Genomic DNA, 19,918 nt, shown 5'->3' on the forward strand with positions numbered 1-19,918 from the left:
TTTTGTGCTTTTTCTTTAGAGAAAAGCCCAAAGATGGCCAACTTGGATTCCAGGAAATGAAACCATGAAGTGAATATTCAGATAACACTGTGTGTGCAATCCTTTTCAGCCAGCCCTCCCCGTTCTACTACTTTTTTGAAAAGGGCATCATAATGCCATCTGCCAGGAACAGAATGCTCCAAAACCAAGATTTTCCCTTGAGCCAAGCTGCTGGCACTTTGAGCCTGTCCAGGCCATTTACAACTTATATATCTTTACAGTCATTTAAATTTGGAAGAGAAAGAGACATTGTTCCTGTGGTCACGATGGGTTAACTGTTTGAAACACCTTCCTGTGTGCATACAGGTCCTACCAGTTCTGTCCCAGGTGCCTGTCACAAGGATGCTTTCTTGATGCAAGCAAAGGGACAGCACCCCCAGCAACGGAAGTTGAAGTGCTTTGCCCACTGGCAGGACCTGCTAAGAGGCCTGTGTCAAGGCCACTGGAAAAAAGGGGATTCTGGGAGATATAGGCTCTGGCATTCTTCCTGGGTGGGGCACCCTGCCAGTTGCTCAGTGGGGGAACCAACTGCACAAGCCCCTGCTGGCCTAGAGCAACACATTTTCAACTGCTGCTCTGAGGGAGTATCACAGTGTCTTCCTTCTGCTCCTCTGGCTTCCCAGTGTACTTCCTGCTGGAGAAACGAGAGCTGCCTGATTTCATCCCCGTCAAGGTTGATTTTATCCATAAGGCAAGGAGCAAAGGAGCCAGAGGAGGCCTTACCCCACAGTGCACTGCAGGAAACAGCTTTCTAGGCATTCTAGGTCTCCAGCTAATGAGATGCAAGAAGTGAGATTAGACTGGGGAATGAGCCAAGTGTAGTTCACTGGATGTGAAGGGAGCTGCTGATCACAATGACACAAGACAACCTAGTGCAGATACTAGCCTGACCCTTAAGAGGACAAGCACACCCCATAACATCCCTGGTCAGGGAGGCCTGAAACAAAAAACGAAGGAAGATAGCCATGGGAACTCAAAAACCTTGGGTGACACAGTCAGCTATCAGACTCATAAAAGCCAGTGTCCAATCACCAAGAATGATGACACTAGGCCAGAGAGATAGCACAAAGGATAAAGGTGCTTGCTGCCAATCCTGACGACGTGATCCCTGGGGCCCATACGTAGATGGAAAGAACTGACTCCTGAAAGCTGTTTTCTGGTCTCCACAGGCATGGTGTGGTATGCATGTACACACACACACACACACACACACACACACACAAAATTAAACAACATCAACAAAAGCCCAAAATAAGAAAGAACACTGATGCTGGGTCCAAGTTCATGCCTTTGCCAATACTGAGGTCAGAAGTTAGCTTGAGAATGCCAGAGGACTCTGGAGAAGGGAGGAGCAGCAGATGCCACACAGTCCAGGCTGAGCATGAAGCACTCAGCTGTCATCCCCAGAATGCCAGTGAAGAAAAGGTCCCATGGAAGGTCCTTAGCTATGACTGGAAATGAGAGAGACAGAGCACAGCCACACTGTGCACACTGCTAATGCCCAGCCATCACAGGGCAGATATCTATGTCCTCCCTGCCGGCTGCAACAGAAGGGAGGGAGGCAGGAAGTCGGCCAAAAAAGGAGAGAGACAGCCAGCAGACAGCAAGTGGGGGACCAGCTTGGTTCACATGGTGGGCTTCTGAACAATGCTGCAGCCTCCTTGGAAAGTCTGACCCTGATACTGTTCAAGCGAAGAGCCTTCCAGCTTCTGCTGCAAGTCCACTTTATGGGCAACAGTCCCAATGGGAAGAGTCTCTAAATGCCGCGCGAATCCCAGCGACAGCAGAAGGATAAACACCACGGGGAACTATTTATACAGTATCGCTTCCTGGGCCCTTGCCAAGTTTTCAGATGCAAAGTCTCAATAAAACGCCCAAACAGAGTAGGACGAATAACGCTAGAAACGTCTGCCTATGCCGCTTTTCTTCTTTGTTAAGAGAAGAGAGTGAACACCACCCTGTGAGAAGCCCAGGGATGCTGGCAAAGTGGCCCAGCGTTGCTTCTTCCCCTTCATTCTGGGGGTACCTGTGGCCAGCAAGATGGTCCACGTTCCACGGCTAGCTCTAATCTGGCACCCCCTCTTCCAGGAAAGGTGCACACAGTAAAACAGGAGCTTGAGCTGTGGGGGCCCAGGTTAATGTAGATACTACATGCCACACAAGCTGAGGAAGTTCAGACTTATCCATTTCCAGCTTCCTCCCAGTCCTGCAATATTCAGAGGAACAGTGTAGGCTGCACCTAGGCTTCCTGACAGCTCCTGTGCCCTCACACCAAGAAACACACACACACACACACACACACACACACACACACACACACACAAGTGAACACTGCAGGGGCTAAGGAAGGCAGCTTCTACCTTCCTGGGCCTCCATCTAGTCCAATGCCCTTTCAGCTCCCTATTTGGGAAGATAACATTTCCTTTCAATGGCTGTCAATGAAGGAGGAAACAAGGTTTGCCTTCTGAGACCCTGGGAACCAATGCCTGCCAGTAAGGCATGTAACTCTGGTCCTAGGGAACCAATCTGAAGTCACATGTCAGTCAGCCTGGTGATACACAAGCGAGGGTGCTCTGGGGAGGCTCTAGTCTCATGGTGGAACCTGAGGTTCCTGTGTCTCATGGTGGAACCTCAGGTTCCTGTATAAGAACCTGAGAACCCGCATGAGGACCCCAGGCTTGGAGGCTGAGCCTGTGTCCTTGCCCTGCCGCTCCAGATGGATGGCATGCTTGATCTACAAGGACATTTCCTACTTGGCTCAAAGGAAAATGTTCTCCTTTCATGGAAGGTACAGAGGTGACTCTACTCAAGAGGTGATTATTAAAATAACAGCACCCACTTCTCATCCCCTAAGGACCACCATGATACCTGCCAACTGCAAAATGTTTGAAAAATGTAGCAGTGCGACTTGAAAACTTACTTGTTGGCTCACAAAGCATTAACTTTTAATTGTGTGCACGAACATGCTCCTGCACATGCATATGTGTGTGTGACGCGTGAATACAGATACATGTATACCACAGTTCACCAGTGGCGGTCAGAGGACAACTCTTGGAGATTGATTCTCTCTCTCCTTCTCCTTCCACTGTGGGTTTGAGGGATAAAACTCATGTCACCAGGCTTAGTAGCAAGTGCCCTTCCTGCTGAGCCACTCCAGTGGCCCAGGATTGACTCTTTTTATAGAGAAACCTTGTAATCTGGTACTTTCTTCTCTCATGTTTCTGACCAATACTATAGGATCCTGATGGGATGGCTATTGCTCCCACTCTTATGTCTAGACTGAAGACCTGGGTATAAACAGGAAACAAAAGATGGTCCAAGGAAGTGACCCTTGCCCAATGCCCAGCCTCCTTTACACATAGTGTCACATTGCTGTGTCACACACATAAGGACATTCCTTCAGAAAGCAAAGATTCAATGCCACCGATCTGAGACATTGCCAGCATCATGCCCATTGCTCATTAGCATATCAGAGGGAGGAGGGTCTGAATTCTTCCTCTAGGGAAGCTGGGCAGCCACCTGGCTCCCTTTGGCAGGGCAGCTCTGATCCAAGATCATTGTTCCATAGGCCATCTCATCTGTCAAACACTTCCTGCCACCAGTCAGCCTGTCAGAGGCAGAAACCTGCCATTGGTATTACTCCCCACCCTGTTCCTCCCCCACCCCTGGTACTAAGATAGCTTTCCTTTCTCTGACACCCAGTCAGCTGCTTCCCTTGCTCCTCTGTCTGTCTCCTTCTCCCTTCCTCCTTTCCTTCTCCCTTTCCTCACTCCTTATCTGGCCCCTTTTTACTATGGCAAGGGTTACCTTTATCAGGGGTCACGCGCACACCTCATAGCTTCATGATACCTTCTAGGATTCTAGACATTGATGCACTATTTGCAACACAGAAAAGCTAAAAACAATGTGTATTTCCAAAAAACAAGGAAAATGTGTATGTTAGGGCATTGAAACAACATATAGTTACTTATGATAGCATCACACTGTAAAACTAATTCTTGGGACTTTGCTCTGATACCAATCAGAATAATCTATAAACATTTATGGACCAGCAAGATGGCTGAGATGGAAAAAGTGCCTGTTCCCATGCCTGCTGACCAGAGTCCAATTCCTAGGATCCATGTAGAAGGCAAGAGTTGACTCCTAAAAGTTGTCCTCTGACCTCACGCACACACATATAAGACAATCCAACTCTGAACACTGAATGATATGGGTAAGAAGTTACTGTTCTTAGGGGCAACAGCATCTAAAAGTAGAAAATGCTATGTTGCCAGGAAGGACCAGAGAGACAAGACTGTCTGACCCTGCTGAAGTTGAGCAATAGATATGTGGAGGCAGGTTATACTGCTCATTGAACTCATAAGCCTGTAAACTTATAGGATAGAAACCTTCAGGGGGACTGGAGAGCAATTGTTGCTCTTGCAGAGAACCTGGGTTTGATTCCCAGCACTCACATGGTGGCTCACAACCATCCATAACTCCAGTTCTAAGAGGTCCAGTGTTCTCTTCTGACTTCCCAAGTCACCAGGCAAGTGCAGACATATATATCCAAATCTTTAAAGCTGAGATAAACTGAGAACTAACAAGATCAAGCTCATTTGTGGTTGAAGTAGGTCATGGAGGCCCCTTCTCTGTCCGTTTGACCTCCACAGCAGCCACCAGCCCATAGGTGTTATCCAGCTGATGACAACTGCTCTGAATTCTCTTTATCTTTCTCTTGTATTCTTGGACATGAGCTCACAACTGCCAAGCGTTGGGCATGACTGTGGTAAACCGTTTAAAAATCCCCTTACAGAGCAATTCGGCAGTGATTGTGTGATAATGAGCATGAATTTACTCCCCAGAAGAGAAGGAGCAAGGCAGCTGTCCCTATTGTTATCAAGCATGCTTCTGGCTGGAGACAAACTGCAGTATTAATGGCACACAGACTGAAGGCAGTATCTCCAGCAAATATACTAGTCCCTCGCTGTCTGTGGGGGATCTGATTCAAAATGGTGACTGGTATTAACCACTACACAATGTGTGTCTGCGTGTGGGTATGGGCACCCCTAAGTATGCACTGTACAGGCACCTGTGGAGTTCAGAAGAGAGAGTCATATCCACTGAGAACGGAGTTACAAATGGTTGTGAGTTGCCCCATATGGGCGCAGTGTACACTCTTAACCACTGAGCCGTCTCCATCCCTTCCATCTTAATTTCTGCTTGAGCTTCTGCCCCAATTTCTCTTCATGATGGCCAGTCTGTCTGATTACAGTTATAGAAAACAGAAAATTAATACAATTACCTCTAACCATAAAAGGCTACTTATTCATGTTGTTCAAAACATTGCTTTGGATTTTATTTGAGGTGGCCCTTGTCCCTGAACAGACTACACTGTTCCCCTGCACTCCCCCTACTATGTGTCTCAGAGTTTCCATTGCTGTGATAAAGCACCATGACCACAAACAACTTGGGAAGGAAAGGATTTATTCTATCTTATATTTCCAGGTAACAGTCCACCACTGAGGAAAGTTTGAGTAGGAATTCAAACAGGACAGAAACTTGGAAGCTGATGCAGAAGCCATGGAGGAATGCTGCTTACTGACTTGCTCCCCCTTGGCTTGCTTAGCCTGCTTTTGTATAGCCCTGAGGATCACCTGCCCAGGGGTGGTACCACTCACAGTAGGCAGGTCCTCCTGAGTCAATCATCAATCAAGAAAATGGATCACAGACTTGCCCATGGGCCAATCTGGCAGGAGTATTTACTCAATTGAAGTTCCAAACTGACATAAAAATAGCATGCTTACCTGAGGAACAGCTCTTCCAGTTGACTGTGTGGCTTTAGACTGGAGGAGTCCAGGATGCAAGGCAAGGGCTGATGTCTAGGCAAAAACACAGTTTCACCTGGATGCACTGGCGAAATGACCTGCAGGGATATGGAGAACTTCTCCACGAGCATCCTGGCAAGGCAAGGGGCAGGACAGCAGTTAGAGGTGCACCTGGTTCTGTAGAAACCTATACAGTGCTAAGAGGGGAACGAGAAGAGGGCCTGGGTATAGCCAGGGCCAGGGTGGTATCCAGCAAGGGGTGAGAAGGTACCAATTGATGGGGCACCATGAGTGTGGGTTTCCATGCGAGCTGGGCCAGTGACCCTTGAGCTCCAGAGTTAGTGAGGATCTACTGCTCAAGAAGCCTGCTGAAATGCAGATCCCAACCAGCTACACTGCCTGTTAGCCTGTTAGGAGATCTGCCCTGGGCACACAGACAGGGAAGGAACAAAGTGAAGAAGGGACTCTTTGTAATTCTATCATGATCCATGGAAACAAGATGGGAAGGGAAGACAGTTAGGTCAATCTTGAGAACCAACTGAATCTCTATACAATGAGCTGGCACAGATAGTCAGTAACAGGACCCCGATGGAAGAAGCATCAAGCTGAAGACTAGGGTGAGTTGTGTGTGTGAGTCTGGGTGCGTGTGACCTCTTAGCAGACTCCAAGATCCTAAATGGATGCCTGTAATTGCAGCTAGTATTGAAATCATATAACATAATGCCTTTTTCACAACCAAATTCTTGTCACACGCCATGACTGTAACTTACTCAGTTTGAAACAGGAAAACTCGCACCAATTTCTTTTTCCTTTGCCACAGCTTTGTAGATGGAAGATCTGTTCTTCTGTAATCTTGGCAAACCACAGCAATTTCCCCCTTTCTTTTTTTTCTGTTTTTATTCTTTTTTGTTTTTTGTTTTCTGAGACAGGGTTTCTCTGTGGCTTTGGAGGCTGTCCTGGAACTATCTCTTGTAGACCAGGCTGGCCTTGAACTCATAGAGATCCGCCTGCCTCTGCCTCCTGAGTGCTAGGATTAAAGGCGTGCGCCACCACCGCCTGGCCTCCCCGTTTCTTTAAATTGGGTATGTTCACCTTTTTTCTTAAGTGTTTTGCAGCCTTTTGTTGCATATCTGAACTTCCTGTATCACTACTCTGTGCTTTGGGACTGCCATTAAGTAAAGCAGGGGTTACCTGAACACAAGCATTGATCCTGTGGCTGCTAATCTGTTCAGCCAGGCTCCAAGTGAGTAATGAGTAAGTAGCATTTTTAGTGTGGATCCAAAGGGCAAAGGGATGCATACTGTCCTGGGCAAGATGGAGCAACACCATGAGATTTAGTCACACTACTAAGCACAGTGTGCAGTTCAAAGCTTATGCACTGTTTGTTTTGGAGATTTTCCATTTTATATTTTCAGACAGCAGTTGACTATAGTTACTAAAAGAACAACAAATGAAATCAGATAAAGGGTAACTTCTCTACACATGCAGAACATAACATGCCTAGACAAAAGAGTGTCCCCACATGATTGACACTCCCAGCTATGACCCTTTTGGACAGAGATAGGTAGGAAGGAGGGGAGGAGTATGTTCGCTCTATAAAGCCATGTTCCTCTTGCTGTTCTAGTAATACAGCATACACTAAAAAACAATAGAGAAAACAAGCTACAGATATCATATTCCCTTCTCTAACTAGAAGGTGGCCATGGGTTCCAAACCAGATGTGCTTGCTGTCTGAGACATTAAAAACCCAGGAGGAGGAGAAAGTTAGGGTCTATCAGAATCTGGGACATGAGTGGCTGGCCTTGGTGATGGGGTCACATACCCTGCCACCTAATAGTCAGCCATGTGAATCTGACTCACTTTCTGGCCAACTGACCCAAGGGAAGACTGGTGGCATCACAGGGCTGTCCTGAGGACAAATGTCACAATAAAAGGGATAGATGGTGGAAATGCAGATGATTCAGGCTCTGTAGACTTTCATAAAGAGTCCTGTAACTACCATACAAATAGTAAAATAACATTGTTTGGTCATATCTTTGCCATTAGAATGTTTTATCTATCATAGCTTCTTTTGTTACTTTTCTAGCTGGAAAAATGTACAAGTTATTTAAAAATCAGTAATAAGTAGGTTCATCTATAAGGGGGTCCTAGCCCTTTCCCCCAAGCCATCACTCAAAGGGACTTTTGTAATGTGAACTGTAATGTATGTGTATCATTAGAGATTCCGAGACACTGTCACACATCTAATTAGGGATTTCCTGTGTAGCCTAGAGCGGAGAATAAAGGGCCATGTTGTGGTTTAAATATCTGTCTCTCCCTTCCCCTACCCTCCCCAGTCTCAGCACACACATAAGGTCTTTTAACTTTAAGAAAGAGATAATTGAAGATGTCATCCTGCCAAGATTCAAGCCAATCCTTAGTGTATGAGCAGACACTTTGCTGGGGATGATCAGGGTCCTTTCTACCACAGACAGTTGTGGCGCTCACATGACGTCTTGTCTGGCAGATGGTGCCTAGCCCCCACTCTTGGCCTTATCCCTCCCAACCCATATTGCCTCGCTGGCCCTCACCACTTCCTCTGGCCCCATTCAGACATGGAACAGGTTGGCAGTTTTCTACACCAGTGAGTCATTTTTTAATTTTAATGCATAAGGCTGAACGATCCCACCACAATGATCCTACATCAAAACCACCACCTCAAAGTGGCTGTTGTCAAAGAGGCTTTCTTAGAGCATCACTGGAGAATATCATGTGCCCAGAAAATGAGCCATGCTCTCAAAGCCACAAACACCTTCTGCTGTAAGCAGCTACACATAGCTCCTTTCTGTGTGGAATTTCCTGACCTTCAGGCTGACTTCCACAATCCTGTGTGCACTCAAGAGAAAGGTCAAAAGGAGTAAAATTATTCTTACTACCGAGATTTAAAAAGCTATATTTTTTTAAATTTTGGGCCAGCAAGATGACTCAGTGGTTAAAGGCACTTGTCATCAGACCTGAAAACTTGAGTTCAGTCCCTGACACCCATATGGTAGAAGGAAAGAACCAATTCCTATGAATGTCCTTTGACCTGTACACATGAGCTGTGAGACATGCACAATTCACCCCAAATAAACAAATGTAATAAAAGTTTAAAAGTCTTCCTATGTATGTGTGTATGATGTATTTGTGTACCTGTGTGTTCATTTTAGGTCAGAGGACAACCAGGCTGGCCTGGGATTTACAGAGATCTGCTTGCCTCTGCTTCCCAAAGCTAAGAACTACCACATCTGTTTTTTTTTTCCTTTTCCTTTCTTTATGTGTCCTTGGCACTGTGCACTCCAGGACAGCTGGCCAGCCAGTTCCCAGGAGTCTCCCGAGTCTGCCTTCCATCTTACTTTTAGATTCCTAGAATCAAAGAGGCAATGCTATGACCAGCTTTCCATGGCTTCTGGGGATTTGAACTCAGGTCCCCATGCTTATCTAGCAAGTGCTTTGCCCACTGAGCTATCATTTCAGCTCAATACAGAGACTTTACACAAATTATAAGAGGCTTCATTCCAAGATTATGTGTCCAGTGAGTTGAGGGCCCTGAAACCAAATCCACAGCCTGTGTCTGGTTCCAGTGATGCCACCACAGCATTCCACACACTGATTCAGCTCAGTCTCCTGTTCCATCGCTTGCTTCCACAGGGGCCTCCTAGGAATCAGGCAGGACCTGTACCTGCCCTGCAGGAATCTGTCTGGAGCCTGACAACTTCCAAGCAACCCTGGGTCCCCAGGCAGCATGCGAAAGGAGCTTGTTGTGCCCAGCTGGTGGCTGTCCCAGGCTTTCACAATGAAGAGGAGACAGGAAAAACTTGAATAAAGCCTGCAGTTTCATCGGCTTTTAGTCATTCGCTGCTCCCTCCAGTCTCAGGGGCAGTAGCTACAGTCAGACAGCAATGGTTCTTTGGGTTGCTTTAGGACCCTGGAGCTGATTTTGACCTCTGATCAGATAGAATCTCAAAGCTGCGTACATGCTCACTGGATGACCGCTTGACACTGGAAGATGAAAAGCCTTATCCTCTGAGCTCACTGGTGCAGCCATTTTCTTTCTTTCTTTCTTTCTTTTTTTTTTTTTCTTTTTTTTTTTGGTTTTTCGAGACAAGGTTTCTCTGTGGTTTTGGAGGCTGTCCTGGAACTAGCTCTGTAGACCAGGCTGGCCTCGAACTCACAGAGATCCGCCTGCCTCTGCCTCCCAAGTGCTGGGATTAAAGGCGTGCGCCCGCCACCAAGCCTGGCGCCATTTTCTAAATATGTATTGTATGTATGACTGTGCATGTATAGGCCATCAAGTCCTTCACTTCTCTCTGCCTCCAGCCATCTTTCCCCATGCCTGCATCTTTATTCCACCACTATCCATAAGTTCTGCCCTTAAGAGTGGCAGATTTACTTTTTTTTCTCTTTTTTTTGAGTCAGGGTCTCATGTAACCTAGTCTGACCCTGATCTCTTTTGTAGCATAGGCTAACCCTGAACTCTTTTGTATCATAGGATGACCCTGAACTCCTCACCCTCCTTGTCTCTACCTCCCAAGTACTGGGCTTACAAGTATATCCAACCTTACCCTGCTTAGCGAGGTTGTTGGTTAAAGGCTTAGGGCTCCCTCCTCAATTAGGCTGCCTAATGAGTAAACTCTTTTGCAAAGCTTTTTCTCCAGTAATTAGCATACTTCACAGGGAGGAGGAGACTATTCACGTTCATCTTAACAAAGACTAATACCAGTCAGGAGGCAGGACCCCCTAAACCAGAGTCTACCAAGCAGTCCCTGCCCGGGGCCCATTTCCATACCCAGGTATGCGTGTAGCATAGCCAAGCTCTCCTACAGAACTTTTGTTTGCAGGGAAACTTTCTATAGGGAGTTTTTGTGAAATTATAACTCCAGAGCCCAGTCCCTATGCCAGAGATGGCCTGGCTCCAAGCCTAAAGTATTTTGCTGATGTCCTAATCTAGTCTAGGTACAATTTGTGAAAAAGGCAAATTGTTGGTTACAAAGACCTGGTGTGACTCCATTGGGAATCCTGAAGGCAGGACCCCAATGATGTCAGTATATTATCCCTCAGCAACCCCTGGTCAAGGCTACAACCTGGGTTGAGGCTAACGTGTATACTCAGACTCACAAGAAGTCATGCCTGGACATCAAACAAGTAAGGTTACCTATCTGAGTCTGCCTTCCTCTTGCAACTCCCTCCAGCCTCTCCTGCCACAACAAAAGACACCCCCCTTCTGTCTTCCAACATCTGTTTCTTGTAGTATCTCCGTGAAAGTAAAACAAAAACAAACACAATCACCCACTACCACCAAACTAACCAACTGTTCAACCAAACCTCTTGCCTCCCCCTCAGTCCTGATCCAGCTACTGCCTGCCTTTCTTGTAGGCCTCTCTAGCTGCTCTCCAGCCATGCTTGCTCCCAGCAGCCCTAGCAGAGCTGCCCTTGACAAGGTCACAGTTACTGCTGTGTCACTATATAGATGCTGCTGTGTCTCCTGATCTCATGCTGTCTCTAGACTGACTGCCCACTAACTAGTCCAGTCTCCTCCAACATGCTCAGTGTCCTGTTTGGCTTCCTCCTCATGGCCTTGGCTAAGGGCCTCAGCCCTGCTCCACGGGTTCTTCTCCCTCTATACTAGCTCTCCACACAGTCTCATCTATCTTAAGGCTTCTTGTTGGTGGCTGAGCAGGGTCACTTGCTTTGTAGCCCTGGCAGTATTATGTAGTCCAGTCTGGCCTTGAACTTTTAGTGACTTTTCTGCCTCTGCCTTCTGAGTACTGAGATAACAGGCTTCTTTTAGACTTTTAAATATCATCTATACATAGTGACTCCCGACCTTGCCTCTTCTAGTCACCTACCTGAGCTTGACCATAAGGTTCCCCACATAAACTCTATTTCTAAGCCAGCCTCTGATCACTGGATTTTTCTCTATGTAATTAAGATATCTCTATGTTGGGTCTGATGGTACATACCTTGTCTTAGGGCTGTAAGAGACACCATAACCATGACGGCTCTTATAAAGGAAATCATTTAATTGGGGCTGGCTTACTTTCAGAGGCTCAGCCCTTCATCATAGCAGGGAGTATGGTGGCATGCAAACAGGCAGTTATGGTGCTAGCGAGGCAGCAGAGAGAGCTTTACATCCTGACCCTCAGCAGCAGGCAGAGAGAATGGCTGGGCCTGCCATGGGCTTTTGACACACCTCCTCCAACAAAATCACACATCTGAATCCTACTCAAATGTTCCACCAACTTAGTATGAGACATTCAACTGTATGAGCCTATGGGCCCAGTCTCATTCAAACCACCACGTTTGTAATCCCCAAAATTGGGAGATAGGTGGATGAAATTTTAGGTCAGTTGGGAGACCTACTTCAAAAAATAAAAACAAAGGATGCCCCAATCTTCCAGCTGCTGAAGCCAAAGTCTCTGTTGTCCCTTGTTTTGATTCTCTTTCTCCCTTTTCCTCTAGCCAACTTACTAGCAAACTGTCACTTTTACCTGAAGCAGCCAGAACTTGCCTGCCCTGCCCACTGCCTGTTGCTCCTCAGCGTCACTTTTCCTAGACTGACTGCTGGGACTGCATGTGACATATGACACAATTGTCTCTTGTTTTCCATGGGCTCTGGATTGTGACTCCCTCCTTCAGGTAAACTGAAGAAACTAAAACTCCCCTTCCCAAAGGGGTCCCCCCAAAGTCACAGAGACTCCCTGAATCTACAGAATCTTCCTCTGCTCTACCTTGACAGTTCCTCATTCCCTCATCGTAGAGGAGGCCTTCCTCAAGCCCTGGAGAATGCAGCAAAGAGAGGCTAAGCCCCCTGCCTTCAGCAGGTGGGCAAGGTGGGGGCATTTGCCATGCAGCCCATCAGTGGCTATGCCTGTGTTAGGAGATCTCCAGAAAACCCAAAAGGGCAGGTTTCAGAGGTTTTCCTGGGCAGGAGTATGCCCAGAGAGAAGAGGGACGCTCTGTGCTCTTCTCCAATTCTCCTGCATCTCTTCACTGTCCCTAGTATCTTTTATGACAAGCAATGTAAGTGCTTTTGAGCCCTGTGAGCTATCCCAACAAATTCACTGAAGCCAAGGAATAGGCTGTCTGAACGCCACTTTATACTGAGTCAGTCAGAAGGCCAAGTGAAACAGTCTGGGCTTGTGGAAGGTGTCTGGAATGGGGTCGGGGCAGTCATAGGGATGGAGTTCCACATATGGGATCTGACAGTCTCCAGATAGACAGTATATAAACTGCATAGGATAGCACCTGGTGTCTGCTACCAAAATACTTGATCCCTGGGAGAGAGAAAGCCTCTGTCTTCTGTACTCAGAAATCTTCCATGTTGTACGGTGAGTTCAGGAAAAGAAGCCATTTTAATTTTTATCAACCTATGCTCTTTGCCCACGGGTCCCTTCCTCTGTTCCACCTCTGTCCTCAATACAGGATGCCATTCAGATTGTGCATCAGATCAGCGGTAGTCAGCAGCTCACTTGGAAGAAAACACTTCAAAACCCAGTGCCCACCTTTAGCTCCCCAACCTGCGTCCCTGCACTCACCCACTGCTGTCCAACCCAAAAGCCCCAAGTCTGGCTCTCACTGCCTTCAGATCTGCTTAACAGTCACCTTCTGAAAGGTCTTTCCTGACTCCTCAGCCAATGACACCCCTCCCAGCATTCCTTGCCTCTCCTTCCCGTATTATCCTTTCCCATCAGTCCATTTACATAACCTGTCTTATTTATTGTTTGCCTCACTGAGCTAAGAGTCAGCAGCATGAGAGCACAGAGCTTGGTACAAGTTTCTACTAAACACTGACAAGGAGATGAATGAATGAATGCACATGCAGGCAAAGACATGGCCGACTGGTGTTCTGTAGACTGAATGCCTGTGTCCCTCCAAATTGCCTCCAGTGAATCCTAACCCCAATGTGGCAGTGGTCTCATCTTTGGTTGGAACTTTCATGAAGGAGATCATTGTTACTGTATAAGAGATCCCAGGCTGGGACTATAGCTCCATGGAAGAATGTCTACCTGATACATACAAAGTCCTAGGTCCAACTCCAGTGCTGAAAGAAAAAACTCCAAACACACTCAAAACATCTCAGAGAACTCAAAGAGGCCTTTAGTCCTCTCTCCTCCATCTGAGGACACAAGTGCTCTCTCTAGAACCTGACAGGCTGGCACCTGACCTCTGGCTTCCAGTTTCCAGAATCTACTGTGAAAAGCAGATTGATTTCTAAGAGCTGGGCATGGTAGTAAATGCCTTTAATCCCACCACTCATGTGGCCATAGTCTCTTCTCTAAATGCAGTTTTCAGTTAAGCCTGTGGTTTTGTGTACCTATTTCCCCATGAGATAAGGTCCTCTGAACTTGGTTGATATCTGGGCTGTTTTGTCATCTCTGTCCCAGAAGCCCAGAGGCAGGCGATTGTCTATTTCTCGAATTAATGAGTGGCTGTGGCCATAAGAGGGGGAAGTGGCACAAAGTGCTGGCTGAAACTTTGCCCCACCCGTAAGAGGCCCTGCGCCTACCTGTGCTCAGGTGTGAGCACTGCTTCTCTGTAGTCTTCGTCACACTCAGAGGGCTCCAGGTTGAGCTGTTTCTGCTGCAGCAGATGCTTCCATTCCTGCTCCAGGGCCTGTTGCCTTTGGGGGAAACGAGAGCCTGAGCCAGCTGTCAGTACTGCTACCTGCTCTCCACCCATCTCCAGAGGCTACAGGGATTTCACCCACCCCCAAGAACACAGCATGCCACATTCCTGGTGTCCTAAACATGGCTCTGATATTTACTTCCTAAGGGACAGAGTTCTGTTTGGTCTCCAGTGGGCAATGCTGAGAGAAGACAGCTTTGTCACACAGTGTTCAGTGTGTCTTTACTTGCAGATCTTGTTTTGACATTCACTCATTGTGTAACATATCTCCAGATCTGGACCTGTTCTTCTACTGCCCAGAGCGCAGCCATATGGAGAGAGGAGACTTGTTTCCTCTGGTCCTCGGCAGCTGCTGCTCACCACTTGACTCTTCAGTCTCAAGAGGCCAGAGCCTTCCCTCCCATGTCCTCAGACCCTCAGTAGGAAAAATTCCATGTCTTGCTAAGGCCCTGAAAGCAGCCCTATACCTAATGATTTCTAGCTCATGTGACTGGCTCCTCTCATGTCACATGTCTAAGTCTCCATCTCCCAAACAACATAGAACCTAGCAGCTCAGGACATAGGACCCATCAGAAGCTTGGAACCCTCCCCAGGCCCCCACTCTCTTGGCTCTGCTGCTTTCTCAACATCACACCCATTCTTCCAGGACAGTCTGTGTGATCTTTCTTTAACACGCAGAAAAGCACTTCAGCCTCTTAAGATGCTTCCGTGATTCAGAGAGTGTCTGTTCAACCAGTTACCACATCACAGCTTTATCTCCCTCCACATCTCTAGTGCCTGTCAGTACCCAGAGTTCCTGTCCTAGTCTTCCAGGAGCAGCATGGCCTGTCCTATCTGCCTTTACAAGACATCACCCCTCCCTCTCCAAGGTTCAAAGACAAGTCTGCTATTTGGGGCCTTTTCTTAGCAACTTGACAGTATGGAAAATACCAGATCCAAGATATTTCCAGGTGAGGAGTATGGCACCATCTACTCCCTACACCAGGTCATCTCAAGCAACAACCACAACCAAACAATAGTCTGAGATAAGAAAGCCAAAGCAACTATGGAGGACGGAGGGAGATTGACTCTGGAGTGGACAGAATGGAGAAGACCAGAGAAAACAACTGTCCACCCCATGTGTATCCCCAACTATACTCTGTGGGCAAGAATGCAGGGCTGTGAGTTCTGGGGAAAAAGCTCCTGTGAAAGCAGGCATGGAAGCTTCCCTCCAGCAGGAGTTCAGAGTAGGAGCTCCACCTGTGCTCAGTGCACACACACACGCGTGTCTGCATTTAGTCTGTGTGCATACACGCACACAGGAAAGGATAGAGAGGAAAGAACTAGGTCATGAGAATAATGAGCCGGGCATTGGTGGCGCACGCCTTTAATCCCAGCACTCGGGAGGCAGAAGCAGGTGGATCTCTGTGAGTTTGAGACCAGCCTGGTCTACAGAGCGAGTTCCAGGACAACCTCCAATGCCACAGAGAAACCCTGTCTCAAAAACAAAACAAAACAAAAAACAAAGAGAGAGAGAGAGAGAGAGAGAGAGAATACTGAATAATCATCTGTTTACACACCATCACACATGAGCATCTGTTCCTGGCCATGTCACAGTGTGAGGTATCTACTGTGTGCAGGAGGAGCCTATAGTTCCACTCCAAAGGGCCCCTCCACGCAAGCCAACCTCCTCCTTGAGAGTCACTCCAGACTAGACTGACAGCAGCTGCACCCCTAAGGGATATGTACTTCTGACCAACATGACTTTTGCCTTCAGACACTACAGAGGAACAGCACTCAGAGCCCGACTTCTCTATGAGAAGCGTCAATGCTGTGGGGCAGGAAGAAGGCGAGCATGATCAGATGAAGCGAGGAGGAAAAGCGAGCACGGACGCTTCGGTACTGGGGCAGGACAGAGGCCAGACTCAGGCTAAACCACAGCTGCCTTCTTTCCCATGTTCCTCTGATGGGACAGCCTTGTGGCATGAAGTGGGTAAGGCTGGGAGGAAGGGAGACCTGGGATGAGGGTTTTGCACCGTTTTGGACCTGACTGTGAGCCTGTGTTTCTCCTAGTCAGAGCACACTGGGTACGCCATACCTGCTGGGAAGGCTGCTCCACCCCCACAGGGGCTGCCTGGAGTCCTCAGCCTACATTTTTTTCACAAATGACCCTGCCCTATGACAGAGCTCATCCAGGTACTCACCTCTTCTCTTGCAGTAAGTAATCTAAGTTGTTGACATAGCACTCTGAGGCTCCAGAGGAAATCTGGAAAGACAAGACACAGACATGGGGAGGATTTGACATTAATGTATTCTACTCACTTTTCTGAACAGATGACACAGTCCCATGATCTTTTAAAAATTCAAAAGTATGAAGGTTCTCTCCCAGTGCCCGCCCACAGGCAACCTCAGGTGAATACACCTGTGTGCTTTCAGATGCTGCTATATGAGGACAAGCAAGCAGTAATTTCATCAGTCCCTGGGCCTCAAATGGAACCTGCTCAACCTTATCCTGCACTGTTCTTTCCAATCAGAAATACATTCTGAGTGTCATTTCATATCAATGCCAAAGGGATTATGTACTGTACATGTACATGTGTATGCATTTGTGTGTATATGTGCACATGTATATGTGTGCATGTATTGTACATATGTGTGCATGTGTGTATGCACAGGCTTGCATATGTATGTGTGTACATGTATGTATATGTGTTTGTATATGTATGAATGTGTATGTATCTGTGTGTTGTGTTCTCAATTAACATTTGTAAGGGTATTTTTATACATGACTAGAACATAATTCATTAGTTCCCCAGAGGCAGGCATTTAGGCTATTGACAATCTTGAGCTATTGCAAATAATTCAGATACTATGCTTGGAATAAATTTCCTGAGCCCATGGGTCCTTAAGCGTCCCACATCCTGCTTCCCACAAAGACATCCCTGAAGCCTCCACTTAGGATCTCTATTACTGCACTTCAGTTACAGTTTTTGTGTGCTATCCTGGCCCTGAGGTCCCTCTTTGCTGGGAGACCAAGCCCTAACATTAGACATGAAAGCCATGAGGGGCCCCTTCCCATACAGAAATGGCACTGAATCCGGTGCCCCCCCCGCTTTCATTGCAGGAGTTAGGAGTAGAGACATGGTGAGGAGAGGAACCGGCTTGCGGCCTACACTCTCAGCCATGAGAGCCCTTGGGCTGGGGAGAGGTGGAGGGGGCTGAGAGCACAAGGGTGGGGCATGGCTGTGGAAGAGGTGGCCAGAAAGGGCTGGCTTATGGGCGACTAAGAGGGGTGGCTAATGAGGGAGCCAAGGTGGCTACTGGCTTACTTACCTTGGGAGTCACAGCCTGCTGGCTGGGACTTGCCATGTTACAGAACAGTTCTTCCAGTGAGGTGAGCCCCACCTTCCGGTCTGAATCTGGGGACTCCTTCTCCCAGTTCTCGTGCAGTCTCCTGTTCTTGTTTAGGAACTCTACAGGTGGTGGGCTCCAGTCAGTGGGGAACGAGTCTTGGGGCATCTGCATCTTGGGCCTCTTCAACAACTTGGGAGTTAGAGCCACTGTGGGGCTGCAGAGCTCTTGCACTGAGTGGAGAAGAGAGTGGTTCAAGAGACTGCACTTCAGGTCAGGCACAGCAGTGGCTGCTTGGACCCCCATGGATTTGAAAGAGTACCATGGGGTCTCTATCCACCCCATCAGGGTCTCAGACATCAAGCCACATTGGGTAAGGAGAAGGACAACTTGAAATTGCTGTATATGGATTGCAAGGGTAATACTTCCTCCATTATGACTGCCATTGCCCTGCCCTCATGTGTCTACTGGCAGGTAATGCCTACCTCCTCCACAGGAAGACTAGCAAAGTGTTCTGGGGCCTGGCCATCTGAAAACTGTGGGATGCTCTGTCCTCAGAAGAAACCTAAAGACTCTAAATCACTGTGTTTCCCAGGAGGGGCCTGGCACCCAGGAGGAATTCCTTCTCCAGGCCTACCTCAAGGAGTAGGTACTGTGTCACAGCTGAGGGGACTCCTGACTTTTCATTTCAGCAACATAATGGACAAGCAGAAGGTCTCTCTCTCTCTCTCTCTCTCTCTCTCTCTCTCTCTCTCTCTCTCTCTCTCTCTCTCTCTCTCGTGTGTGTGTGTGTGTGTGTCTATATCCTTGAAGGAGAAAAGCTGTATTCTGAGATGACATCCTACATCATCTGGTCTGAGTCCAGGGGCTCCTATTCCAACTGGTTTCATCCTGTTTGTTACAAGGGGTGGGGCAGGGTAATCTGGTCTTGGCACATGGTTAGGGCATATATTTTTGTTGGATGAAGGAGTAATTTAAAGGAAAGCTGGGACTGGCCAGTGAGGACCAGGTTCTGAGAAGCCGGTTTGGCTGAACTGCATTGAAGATGGAAGGTTAACAGCTGGTGAAAGCCTAGAACCCAGTCATCCAAGAAAGTGACAGTTTACTCTACACCAACTAGGATCCAAACTCAACAACAGTGAAAAAATTCAAATAAATAGAACTGTGATATATTATTTACAACATTAAATTTTTTGATAAGTAATCCAAAAATCTAAAAATTATCACAATGAATATTGACATGTGGAAAATGGATTACCACTTACACTTAAAATGGCTCATTTGGGGTCAGCAAGGTGGCTCAGCTGGTAAAGGTGTTTGCCATATAAATTTGGAGACCTGAGTTCAATTCCTGGGACCCATGTAAAGGTGGAAGAGGAGAACCAACTCCACAAGATGTCTTCTTTGTCTGAGTGCTGCACATGAATCAATAAGTTCATGTACACACACATAATAGTAATGCCTCTTAAAATGACTGTTTCTTTTGTTCATCATTTTTTGTTTGTTTTGTTTTGTTTTGGCTGTCCTGTAACTCATTATGTAGACCAGGCTGGCCTTGAGCTCACACAGATTTGCCTGTCTCTGCCTCTCAAGTGCTGGGTTAAGACATGTACTATTAGGAACCAATCTATCAATGAAACATAACTACACACACACACACACTCACACACACACACACAATATCTATACTCGGGAGTGACAGCAACAAAAGCAGTAATTCAGAAAAATCCCTAAAATACAGGCCATCACAGACCCTTATGAATTAAGCTGGCCAAACTCTCAGAACCAAGACTTCATGAACTATGAAGTTTAATTTAAAAAAAACAACCTGACAGCAACTAGATGTAGTGGTGGCTGCAGGGAGCTCCCTATTCAGGAGGCTGAGGCAGAAGGATCACCTGACCTCAGGAGTTCCTGGAGAGATGGCTCAGTGGTTAAGAATATAAGAATACTCACCGCTACTCTCACAGTGGACCTCAATTCCATTTCCAACACCTACATCAGGGGTTCATACTGCCTATCACTCCAGTTTAATGAAATCTGATGCCCTCTCTGGTCTGCACAGGCATCTGTGTGCATGTGTTGTACATACATCA

The 19,918-nt window shown here is 47.2% G+C and overlaps 1 protein-coding gene across 8 annotated transcripts in view; it reads right to left on the bottom strand.

The window, feature by feature from the left end:
* Fam178b (family with sequence similarity 178 member B) overlaps nucleotides 1-19,918 on the bottom strand; it is a 110,112-nt gene that overhangs the window by 72,956 nt on the left and 17,238 nt on the right. For all 8 annotated transcript variants that reach the window (XM_040729351.1, XM_040729350.1, XM_040729353.1 and 5 more), the window contains 4 exons: nucleotides 17,805-18,055; nucleotides 16,676-16,737; nucleotides 14,374-14,487; nucleotides 5,826-5,978 (listed from right to left, as the gene is read on the bottom strand). In XM_040729351.1, coding sequence (XP_040585285.1) covers nucleotides 5,826-5,978; nucleotides 14,374-14,487; nucleotides 16,676-16,737; nucleotides 17,805-17,996 — 521 coding nt within the window. In that variant the 5' untranslated portion in view covers nucleotides 17,997-18,055. The remainder of the gene's footprint in view (nucleotides 1-5,825; nucleotides 5,979-14,373; nucleotides 14,488-16,675; nucleotides 16,738-17,804; nucleotides 18,056-19,918) is intronic.

The sequence above is a fragment of the Mesocricetus auratus genome, unplaced genomic scaffold (genome assembly GCF_017639785.1).
Source record: "Mesocricetus auratus isolate SY011 unplaced genomic scaffold, BCM_Maur_2.0 Super-Scaffold_100021, whole genome shotgun sequence".
NCBI lineage: Eukaryota > Metazoa > Chordata > Mammalia > Rodentia > Cricetidae > Mesocricetus > Mesocricetus auratus.